This window comes from Porites lutea, chromosome 8 (genome assembly GCF_958299795.1).
Source record: "Porites lutea chromosome 8, jaPorLute2.1, whole genome shotgun sequence".
NCBI classification, from domain to species: Eukaryota; Metazoa; Cnidaria; class Anthozoa; order Scleractinia; family Poritidae; genus Porites; species Porites lutea.
The window spans coordinates 27,726,925-27,739,424 of NC_133208.1; the positions used below are offsets into that span (position 1 = coordinate 27,726,925).

General features: G+C 39.6%; 2 protein-coding genes across 2 annotated transcripts in view; one reads left to right on the forward strand and one right to left on the reverse strand.

The window, feature by feature from the left end:
• LOC140946117 (uncharacterized) overlaps positions 1-3,891 on the reverse strand; it is a 13,134-nt gene extending 9,243 nt beyond the window's left edge. The window contains exon 1 of the mRNA XM_073395194.1: positions 3,854-3,891. The gene's annotated coding sequence lies outside the window, so the exon portion shown is untranslated. The remainder of the gene's footprint in view (positions 1-3,853) is intronic.
• Positions 3,892-6,051: 2,160 nt separating this feature from the next.
• The window catches only part of LOC140946150 (uncharacterized), a 15,193-nt gene continuing 8,744 nt past the window's right edge, over positions 6,052-12,500 (forward strand). The window contains exons 1-5 of the mRNA XM_073395232.1: positions 6,052-6,107; positions 7,062-7,142; positions 9,061-9,369; positions 9,807-10,205; positions 10,652-12,068. Of these exons, the coding sequence (XP_073251333.1) occupies positions 7,079-7,142; positions 9,061-9,369; positions 9,807-10,205; positions 10,652-12,068 (2,189 nt within the window). The 5' untranslated portion in view covers positions 6,052-6,107; positions 7,062-7,078. The remainder of the gene's footprint in view (positions 6,108-7,061; positions 7,143-9,060; positions 9,370-9,806; positions 10,206-10,651; positions 12,069-12,500) is intronic.

The following is a 12,500-nucleotide window of genomic DNA, read 5'->3' on the forward strand; positions in this document are numbered from 1 at the left end:
TTTTAAACTGTCAGTCGTCAACCATAGTATTATTGAATTTTCATTTTCCAGAGTTCATAGTGGTACCTTCTTTATAGTTTTACGTGATTTGTGGCAAAGACAAGACCAGGCTAACAATTTATTCTACTTTATACATCTTTCCATCGAGTACTGAACACATAGTGTTCAGTACTCGATGGAAAGAAAGTCGACTAAACGGCGTTTAAACCGGCCGTAGGACACAGAGTGGCTATGAACTAAAGGTAAGGGAGCATGGATCATGATTTTTTTTTTCTTAGCGTTGTACATTCGAATACATGTGACAAAATTCGAAGATTAAGGGCCCGAATCACATGTAATAATGCAAGAAATATCGCCCTTCGTTATCTTAAAGGCTACTAGTACAGAAAGACAAACAAGAAGACTTCATATCTTTAAGATTTTTGCGTTTATTTGGCATCAGATAATACACTAATAATTCCAGTATATTCCGACCAAATGACCTCTGAAGCCCGAACCCACAAATAGTGCGCTTGGGCTGCCTGTGCTTATTCATGGTGTTCAGCTTCCGGTTTATTCAGCTTATTGCCAGTTGTAGGCAAAGTTCACGCGCACATTATCGCACTCTAACTGGGTCGATTGTGAGGAAACTCTTATGTCAATCATTGACTAAAAACCCCCGCGCGTTAAGCCTTTGTGCGACGGACGTCCCTTAGAAATATAAATTGCCCACACTGATCGGGTGCTCACAAAACACCGGGACTGCATCGTGCGCCTTTGGCGCTTTGGTACCCTGCGAGCTTTGGTTCATCGCGTTTTGAAAGATGGAAATTTTGATATTCCCGTGTAAACGAAGACCGATAAAACGTCTCTTTCATTGACTACAGTGAAACGCCCGGAAATGAAGGATCTTTTGAAAGAAACGGGAAAACTGATAAAAGGAAATATTTGTTTTGATAAGTGAAATTAATGAGAAATAACCATAAACTAGATTGTACAATTACTTTCAATCAAACATGGATCGGGTTTTGTTAACTATGACAGAATGTAATTAAAAAGCATTATGTTGACAGCTACAAGGCACATGCTTGCCTTAAGCTGCGAGTATCCCGCCATGTTTTAAACAAAGGGCCTCTGACCAAGCCGGCATTCTAATCCGCCACAAATATGTGAAGCACGCGTCTTTCAAAGTCGCCTACTACTCAAAATCGGGGCTCTATGCCACACTAAGGGTTAGATAATACTTCATCCTACAATAGATTCATAAATGTATACTGAGATACATGGGACCCAAAACATGGCTCATTATACTTAAAGACACGAGCTAGAAGGAAAACACTATATCTGGTTTCAAGAGGAATGTAACTACAGTCGACTCCCGATAACTCGAACCTTCAAGGGAAATCGAAAAAAGGTTTGAGTTATCGGGAGTTCGAAGAAAATAGCCGAGAGTAAGTTAAAAAACAGTTTTTACTGCACAGTGAACATTTTAATCACATTTAATTGTAGAAACGTAGCAAAACATAGCCTAAATAGAGCATACGTTTTACTGTTTTGAGAGGAAAAGCTGCTTCACGTTAGCCTGTGACAATCAACATCAGCCTCCACCAGTAAACTATACTCCTACAACACTTCAATAGGAGATCCAAAATTCAACGTTTCGGACGCTCGTAGACGGCTTTTTTCCCGACTTTTTAAGGGCTCAAAACATGGTTCGAGTTATCGAGGGTAAAATTATATAGAAAATGACCTGAGGGGAAACGAAAATTGGTTCGAGTTAGCGGGAGTTCGGGTTATCGAGGGTTCCAGTCATGGTAAAATTACAGTGAATGTATGACGGAAATCCAGGGGAAATCGATTATGGTTCTAGTTAGAGCGAAGTTCGAGTTAGCGAGGGTTCGAGTTATCGGGAGTCGACTGTATGTAGTATAGTACTGAGACACCTTGCTTGAACAAACCAAGTCTAAATTGGTCAGCCATAAAACAATTGCAGCGTTCCTTTGAAGGCAAAATGCCTCCTAACTCTTTTCTGCCTTACAAACTAACTTTTTCATGTTTTAGTGTCTTCATTTACAAACTGCTATAAAAAATTATTGTCACCACAAAATAGTTTGGAACTGAATACTTGCGTATACTCAATTCAGTGTAGGAAGACGAAAATGTAATCAAATATCCATATCTTTCCCTCCCCCATAGATTAAATTATATTTGGCAAATCTCTTATCCACTGGACATTTTTATTTGCCGTTTTTCTCTACTCCTTTCTCTTCTGAGAAAATAAATACAAAATTTAACGAGATAAATTAAACCTGCAGCTTTAAGCGCTTGATTACTCAGCAACAAAAATACAGAAAGCACTGACATCTATTCTACATAAATATTTGAAATTTAGTTTGGAAGAAGAGGAAACTTTTTTCCTGTGGAGATGCATTCGAAAGTTTAAACCCGAAGAAAAATGACAAAGTAGCCAACCTTCTTATAATTATTTGAAAGTACCTATCCTCTCCGCCAATGCAGCCGCGATTTCACTTCGGTGCTGAACGTCACATAGAAAATTTTTCATCGGGGCATTGAAAAAACAATAGGAAGTTCAGTTTGGTTAATTTATAATCAGTTACTCAGTGAATGGCAGCTTGCAAAATTATTCTATGCCGGGGAGCATATAAATTAGGGAAAGCTAATAACGTCACTATACTGTTTGACTTTTGCCACTAAAACCAAATGGAGAACCAAGAAGAGGTGACAGATTTGATTTAATGCTAGTCAATACTAAAGCAAAGGTAACCAGTCGGCAGTGAAGCAAACCACTTAAGTAGGCATATATTTCAACCTGTTTTACCGAAAGGAACTATCCGCCTTTGGTTCTTTCTAGATTCTCTCCGGTGGCCTCGAAAAATTGCTTTGCATTTCAGTGCTTTCGGTGATGTACACGCACGTACGCCGACCAGCGGATCAGAATATTACGATAAACTGAGGCTCAAAACGTTTTTACTTCTATAAATGCCCTCACATGAGTCACATATGGAAGTTTGATCGACGAATGGAGGCTTTCCCTTTCGGCTCCCTAGTCCATCGTTTTACTCATACTACTGCTTCATAAAGTAATACAGAAAATTGAAACGAGTACGGCCTCCTACCTTCAACCAATGCAAATACCACTGAAACATTTACAATTACTCAGTGAAAGGCAACTTGCAAAATTATTCCATGCCGGCGAGTATATAAATTAGGGAAAGCTTAACGTCACTATACTGTTTGACTTTTGCCACTAAACCAAACGGAGAACCAAAAAGAAGTGACAGATTTGATAATGTTGACGCTAGTTAATACTAAAGCAAAGGCAACCACGGTAGTGAAGCAAACCACTTACGTAGGCATATATTTCAACCTATTTCACCGGAAAGCAGCTATTCGCCTTGCTTCTTTCTAGATTCTTTTCGGTGGCCTCGAAAAATTGCTTTGCATTTCAGTGCTTTTGGTGCTGTACACGCACTCAAACGCACGTACGCCGACCACCGGATCAGAATATTACGATAATTTACTGAGGCTCAAAAAGTTTTATGGCTTCTAATGCTCTCAAATGAGTCACATATGGAAGTTTGATCGACGAATGGCGGCTTTCCCTTTAGGTTTCCTACTCAATCGTTTACCTTATACTACTTCTTCATATAGTAATATGTGACGGAAAACTGAAACGAGTACGGCCTCCTGATATCAACCAAATATCACCGAAACCTTTAATTTTTTGTTACTCCAGTTTTATCTCTCACACGAAGGGATCACACTTTGTTATTTAAATAAGTAAGGCTGTTTCTGACATTGACACTTACAAAATAACCGAGATAATAAAAGATAGTGAAGCATTTTAGTTTACCTTTTCGATTAAACTTCGAGAGCCTATTCCAGCAAAAACAGGTTTCTTGTCGAGCGTTTGGCTTAACTTCCTGTTTTTCAGGGTAAGCGACCTTGAGCTACCTTGCCACGTATACGTTAATCTCTGTTCGTTAAGCGATTTGCAATATGTTTATACTGGCTAACCTGCGTAGCATGGCTGTTTTGGTTGGGCGCAAAAGGCAGGAGACGGCAGAGAAACCGCGAGGAGATTGGGGCCGAATCGGCCTCTCAGTGGTCTGTACACTGGTTTTTTACGAAAAGAGGAAGGGACACGACACCTCAGTAATTCACTGGCTGATGAAATATTTTTCGTACGGTCAGTCAGCATAAGGTATCGAGTGCAGTCGTCCCGTTGTACACCGTGTTATTACATGATGGAATACTTATATTGCACGCTAATATTATTTAATTGAGACTGAAGACCGCGGTGAGATGCTTAGTAAACGTTCTGGTTGTAGAGGAGAACCGAGTGCGTTTATGCACGCTAACTTTCATGTTATGCTGGTATCAGACGGAACAATTGTTTATTGCGTATACGCCTCCTAAACCGAGCCGAGAAAAGGACCTTTTTTCGCTGTGCAATAAACACGACGCGCTCTAATTATTTATTCTAAATCATCTAGAAAATACCACAGCGTACCCACACAATGTGTGTGTAACCGCTTGTTATTTTATAGTAAATGTACTGGATTTACCGTTTGCTTCACCTTTAACGATATATGGATAAGTGTATATAAATCAATGATAAATAAACGTTGAATTACCTTACCTGTGGTATATTGTCGTCCTTAATCTGCCTTAAAAGCGGTTTTTTAGCGATTTTGAAGGATTTTGAGTTCGCCATTTACTGTTTCATCTACTATTAGGAACAGTAAACTGCGCCTCAAAATCCTTCAAAATCGCTCAAAAAACCGCTTTTGAGGCAAAAGGACGACAATTAATATACCGCAGGTAAGGTAATTCATCGTTTATTTAACATTGATTTGATATACATACTTAGCATATAGTTCATATAGGTGAAGCAAACGGTAAATGTAGTACATTTACAATAAAATAACAATCGGTTACGCACACACATTGTGTGGGCTCCCTTTGAAAATACTCGAAGATTTCGGCAAAGGGGCTGTCCCTTTCCAACCCTTTTTTATCATCTTCCTTTTATTAATCCCTATCCCTTTCGAAGAAACCACAGGGTATCAATAGCCCCCTACTTTCGATCCAGCTAAACTTGTATTTTATTTTTTTGGTGTAAGACAGTTCTTCATATTTACGTTTAGCAAACGTACCAGAATGTTTGTACCGCAGATGAAAAGTTAAGTATTTTTCATTCAATCTAAAAAAAATGGGTCAATTCATAAAAATAGACAGCGACTAAGTTGGGATCGCGAAAATTACATATTTGCCCAAAAGTGACTAAGATGGGGTCTATAATTGGCCACAGAAAATACTATAATGGCACATACCTAGCAAAAATTAACCGAAGTCCCGCCCCGGGAAAGTCCTCTGCTCATTTTAACCGATTCAGCAAATCCCGAAGTTTTGATTCATGGTACAAAATAAATATTGAAAGTTTATATCGCGGAAAACCGGTCAGACTAAGAAATATGAGATTGTTTTGAATTTGTAAAGGAAAGCAATCACCCATGTTATGGGGAAACTACGACTGATATCGTTTTCGTTTACCCTTTCAGACATTGCTGGAGAATATCAGTGCTCTAGGTGCAAGTCTTGCACATTGTTTTTAACCGATCAATGGTATATATTTTATTTCAGACTTTATGGCTAAAAGCGTCGTTTTGCTTGTTGTAATTTGCTCTAGCCTAAAGAGAAATGTCACACGCCAGACTGACAGACTGACCTTTGCAGTTCGTTTGTGGTTTACAAAGCAGGGTGTAATAATATTACAGTTTCTCAGAAAAGATGTGAATGTATGCATATTAATTTCAGATGTTTACGATTCGGATCAAAAAGCCCCTTTGTCCTCAGGTCGCTTTTGACCAATGGTATGAGAGAATAGAAAGCTTGTTAGTCGATATTTAGACTAGGGAAGTTCCCTAGTCATCATAAAAGGAAACTTGATTCTTCAGTGGTTGGGGGATTCTATGTTATAAAAAACGACTTTGGAATAAGGTAGATTCTAAGAATCGGCCGAACAGAGTTACTATTAAAACGTTCACTCAAGCTAGCAGTGCAAACATCTACCGAGAGACGTTCAAGCTAGAGATTGTAAAAAGGTAATTTATTATGAATCAAATTGGAAAGCAATTGACGCGTTTCATACCGACTGTACAGACTTAAGTCATGTGCAGTGCTTTTATGATTATAAACTAGGAATAATCGAAGCTAATAGGAGAGTGCGTTCGTTGTTCGCGCACAGGAAGCAGTTGAGGGGGATGGGTGGATGGTTATTGCGATGGATTAATATGATGATGGTATATTTCAAACGTAAAGTGATTGCTTACAGCGAAACCTCTATTTAAACTGGCAGTCATTATGAAAAAGTCTTGAAGGCTAGTGATGTCGTATATTTCACCTCAACGCAGAATGTTCGCAGAATTTCGTCTCCTATTAAACGCATCCAACACGAGTAAAGCGACATCGCTATACCCAAGCTCATGACAGGGCTCACGAGTTTATTATTATTTCATATCTGCTTCATTAATTATGACCTATTGTAGCTGTCTATATTCTGCTGGTGGACAACTTCAAGTGTTTCCCAGAACTGACCATCAGATATTTCTTCAATGGCCGTCACTCTCAGTAGAAAAGTCAGTGATTCTTTAATACAAATTCGTTGTTGGTCGTGTTGTGTGATCGTTTTGTCTTTTAACTAATGAGTCCTACCGAAGACGTTGAATTCAACCTTGATTGTAACTCATCTCACTACATGATTGTGATAATTTTGCCTTCTTCTATAGCTAGTTACTTAATAAGTCAACATGCCCTCTTTCCGAGAAGACCTACTTAAGAGGTCATTCAGAGATCTAAAAGGTTCTAGCGTTTCCAGCTATAGCCTCTCGGCAGACGTCCTTTGGGGTTCGTTTGTCACGTATTCATTTCTCCACCACAACGGTCCGAACAAATTTCCTTGCCATAGCCCAGTTGTGTTTCCAAGGCCAAAAAAAAATATTCCGCAAAAAGAGCTGTGGGTTACGAAAAGTAAACGATGTTTAATCTCTTCCTGTCAGAAACCTAAGGTCAGAATATGGATTCAACCGTTGCACAAGGACCAGGAGAAAATGATAAGGTCCAAAACGAAGATGAAATCGGTAAGTCATGCATGTTTGTTGTCCCTTGGTGGTTCGCACATTGTAGGAGGGCATTGGGCTGATCGGTTTGCCGGTTCTGGTCATTTTTGAGATCCGTGTTTTAAGTCAAAATTTTCTTTTTTTGGTTTTTAGTCCATTTGATATCTACAGGCTACAGTTTCCGGTTTTTCTCTTTTTGATATTCGGTTTCGGTTTTCATTAATAAAATAAGCAGTTATTCCCTTGTCAAGTTTTTTGCCCCTCAGCTTTAGATCCTTATCCTCGGGAGCTTTACCATTTTGAGCGGTTTTTTATTCCCTTTTTGGGTTTTAATGAAAATTTCCTGTTATAATCGTATTCCATTTATACCAGTCAAGTTTCTGACTTTTAACCATTCCGCACCATTTATTAAGATAATGCATCCCTTAAGTCAATTCACCTTCTGAGCGTCAGATTTCACGTGTAGTTTCACGTGACTTTTGATGACCTTTGTTGTAAATAAACCCGCAAAGTTCGGACATCCGTTCTCTCTCACATACTGTACATGTACGAACTACGAGTCGCTACTTCGAGTTAGCGTTAACTTGTATATTTTCCTTCCCTTTCGCTGTTTGAAAATCGAATAGTTTAAGGTTCAAAATGTCAAAGCGGAAGATCTGGAGTGACTTTAACCGCCTCGAGTGTGGTAAAACAGAAAAAATATTCGCCGGTACATGGAGTTTCAACAAGCGCGTAGAAATCTCCTCTTCAGTTGAAAGGATGGTTTTGCAAGGTGGATCTAAACTTGAAGAAAATGAAAGTAATGATGCAGACACATTTATAATTCATTATACGGCAGTGTGCTTACATTTTCGTCTCGACCGCCTTTTATACGCTTAAATATAAGCAAGCTTATGCTTATCTTGCCTGAAGTATAGTACACTGCCTCCTTTTGTCTCTACACGATTAAATACAAATCCAGTGTATGTTCACAAAAGCCTGCACTTTTTTGCTACATACATCTTGATTCAACCTCAGTAAGTAAATGCCATCAACATAACCGTCATCAAAAGTGTCGAGTCCCTGTTTGCCGTAATATACAAATTGAAAAGGAAAATGTCAAACAACAAATAGCCAAACCGTCTTTGTAGCGAAAATGGATTGGGAATTAATAGCGTGTGATAGCGTGTGATCATGAATTTTGAAATGTGAATTATGTATGTATCATGAAATTTGCCTATATCACCGGTTTTATCTCTTTCGAGGTTTAGTTCCAATATTAACACCATTTCAGCTGCTGAGACCGGAATTTCCATTGCAAGCACTCCTCGTTCCTGCCGTAACTTCTGCCATGTTCTTGGCCTTAAAATCGCTCTTATTCTTCTGCTCAGACATTTTTGAACCTTAAACGTTTCGAGTCTCAAACAACGAAAGGGAAATAACATTTATAAACTAACGCAAACTTGAAATAGCGAGTGTAGTTCGTACAAGTACAGTATGTGGCAGAGAACGAATGTCCGAACTTTGCGGGTTTGTTTACAACAAAGGTCGTCAAAAGTCACGTGAAACTACACGTGAAATCTGACGCTCAGAAGGTGAATTAAATCACTTCGATATTTGCGAATTAAAAGGGTTACTGACCATTCTTTGTTACCAGAAGCATCAATCAGTGTTCTTTTATCGTTCCGATTGACGAAAACAGTAATGAAATATTCACGATAAAATAGAGTGTAACGAAACACCTTGTTGTTGACATGCAACATGCAACAGTTAACACGCATGTTAATCTCAGCACGTTGGCACGCCAATAGTCTCAGCTTATTCTAGAAAACGACAATATATCTTTCCAACGGTACAAGAATAATGGAACTGTAGTACAATTTTTCAAAATCAAAACCAAGTAAACGTCTTGATGCGGATACAGTAATGTTCAACTTAAAATTTTCTATGTGGCCCTCAGATATTAAATGCATGTTAAAAGAAGGACGACCGACTGTGCAAGACATTCAATGCCTGGTCAGGGAATTAAGCTGCAATCCTGATGAAAAGAGGAACTTTTACAACTTACTGGGGATAAGCGATAATGGAACAGGAGACGCTGATGGAGTACCGATAAACAGCTCTTCTGATGTCACCGATGGAGTGTCCATCCTTAGGCACCCAATGGAGAAGGAATTGAAGGACGTAACCTACCAAGGTCTGGCCGCAGTGCTAGATCACCGTTCCTTGAACAGGCGGGATCTTGCGCTTAAATATTGCACCACTCAAAGTGAGTCAGATATCCATCTGGCTGTATGTGCCAGTTATAATTTTGGCTCATTCTATCTCTTGATTTACAAGTTTGATCGTTTACCAGCGGTTCTATTCATACCAATTATTGCTCTCGTCAAAATCCTCACGATAAGCGGTAGCAATCTGATAAAGAAGCGAGAATGATTTTTTTGATATTCCTCGCTATCTTATCCGAACTGAGAGGGTAAAGAATTCCACCTTTTGGACAAATAGTAAGTTCCTTTACCAGTCTGCATTGTATGCATGCTTTATTGAATTTTAAAAAATATTTTTCTCCCGAAAGAATGAAAAAGATTTCTTTTTGTTTCTCACATGTTATTTGTCTCCAGAGAAAATAAGTCTACTACCTTTTAATTAAGCTTATTAACCTCATTGTACGAGTTAACAGCCAACATGCTGTAATTCCCTATTTAGATATGATTCCCACCTACATCTTAGCAAGGGGGAAAAAGGCCTTTGATGCTTACCGAAGAGCTTTGACATCCGGCAAAACGAACGACAAGCGAGTTAAAGTCCTGTTGATTGGTGATGATGGCGTTGGAAAGACAAGCGTTGGTAAAGCACTAAAAGGCGAAGAGTTCAATGAGAACGAGGCAGAGAGGGATGGTGTACTCATGAGCGAGGCTATCAAGAATGCGACTACAAAGCCTTGGAGAAACTCGGCTGCTCAAAGAAAGTCCAGTACATACAAGTACAAGTGTGCAGAGTTTATCTACCAAGACTTTCAAAGCGGATCGACTGCTCCATTATCTGATGACACGGTGACGCAAGGATCTGTTGAGGCAACAGCGGTGACTCAAAACATCCAACCAGGTTTGTTTCATTTAATAATCCATTAACGTTATATTAACCCTTTCACGCCCAAGATCTGTATAGGCTAATTCTCGTAACTGATGACCATAAAAACGGTTTTATTTGCTATTCCTGAGAATTTGGTGTTACATCAAAACACTATCCCCTCAATAATGTTTTTCTTAATTCTCATTACCTTTTTGCTTGAAAGTTTATTAAATTTGTGAGGAGAATTTATATGCTGGTCACTCCTGGAAGTGAAACTGAGGGTTAAGCTCAGATTTGTGGAAAGGCGGTGAACAAACTTATGACACAGGATTGCTGGGAAAACTTTGGAAAAGCATTTACTGATTTCAAAGAGAATTTATTCGTAAAATTGCTTAGAAAAGGAAACAAGTCAGTATTCAATAAAATTGTTTCGATTACTTGTAAACTCCTCCTACTGTATGTTTTCGTCTTTACTTCAGTGTCCCTACAAGTTGACGGAAGTAATTTGTCATCACCCAAAACTACCGATGAAGTTGGTGAAGAAGCCATTCCAGAGGATAACTTTGGAGACGATGAGGTAGATAGCTGTCGTGATGATACCAGTGGAATATGGCCAATTATTTGGGAATTATCTGGACAAGGTGTCTATCGAGCCATCCATCCCATCTTCATGTCCCCAGACGATGTGTACATCTTGGCGTTTGACTTGTCAAAGGGTTTGTTCGACAAGCCGAGAGGAAATAGCATTGACAGTGGCTCCGTGACGGACCCTAACGGCGAAGATTCCAATCTCGACCATATCATGAGATGGATGGACATGATACATTCCTTGAGATATGTTGCAAATGGCGAAACCCTCCCTCCTGTCATCCTTGTGGGCACGCATGCCGACTGTGTCGAAGACCCTGACAGTATCATGGAGGGACTTTTGGACAGATTTTGCAAGAACACATTGTTAGGTGATCATGTTGTGGGACATGTTGTCTTGAATAACACACGCTCTGGTAAAGCACCTGACCAAGAAGACACGCAAATTGTTAATTTGCGTCGGCAGATATTGGAAATGGCCAGTAAGATGCCGCATACCAGGAAGGAGATTCCTCTGAGATGGCTCTACATAGAGAGTAAAATTCAAGAAAAAGCTAAAAATGGAGTGCAGTACATTTTTAAGCAGAACTTTATAAAAGAGATTGTTGAGAAAGTTTGTAAACTTCAGGATGTGAATGACATTGAACAGATCTTGCATTTTCTTCACGATCGTGGATCAATAATCTATCACGAGGATGCCAGTGACCAAGATGGCTTAGTGATACTGGATCCACAGTGGCTTGTCAATAGCCTGTGTGAGATCATAACGTCGTTACCAAACGGAGAGGACAAGATAACGAACCGCAATCATCGGAAGCAGCTTCTGGAGGAGGGCATTCTTACCCAACAACTTCTAGTCCACTCTTGTACAGAGCGGGGCTTGGACGAAATCAAGAAGCCGCTGATGTCCCTCATGAAAAAGTTTAACCTTCTTTTTCCTTGTGCAAGTACGGAGAAACAGCCAATGTACCTCGTTCCATGCATGCTGAAAACAAAGCCAGGAGAATATGAGGTAACTCCATCAACCAATGGTTCTTCAACATCATTACCAGTTTATCTAACCTTCAAGACTGAGTTCGTGTCCAAGGGCTTGTTCTCCAGACTGGTTACCCTTATTGGAGCATGGGCTGCGACAAAAAGTTCATGTAAGCAGCCGCAGATATACGCTAACGAGGCACACTTCATTTTAGACGGCAAGAACTTCCTCGGATTGTTTTGCTTCAAAAGTGTCATAAAGTTGCAAGTTTGGTCGGAAGACAACATAGATCCACTATGCGATGATCCAGGATTTTGCTCAGAGATTTATTGGTAAGCCTGTGTACTTATTTCACTTTACGAGTTCAGACTCATACTGAAAAAAGGTTTCAGTGAGATTTGACGTATGTAGCTATCTCACGTATCAGTGGCAGATCCAGGGGAGTGGCCCGCCCCCCCCTTATTTTTAGACCAAACTGAGGCCTGAAGGGCCGAAAAAATTTTTTGGAGACCGCCCCCCCCCCCCCCCCCTTTTACTGAACCCTCTGAACTCTTTTTTCTTCGTAGGTTAAGCTCTCTCAGTGTAACTCTTAACTGGTAATCGCATCCTTAAGCCTTTACTCTCAGGAGTGACAAACATGTCAATTTTCCTTACAATTTGTATACAATGTAAAGCAGATAGGTAATGAGAATTAAGAAAATTAGCAGTAGGGGATAATGTCTTGATATGACACCAAATTCTTAAGAATAGTCAACAACGGTTTG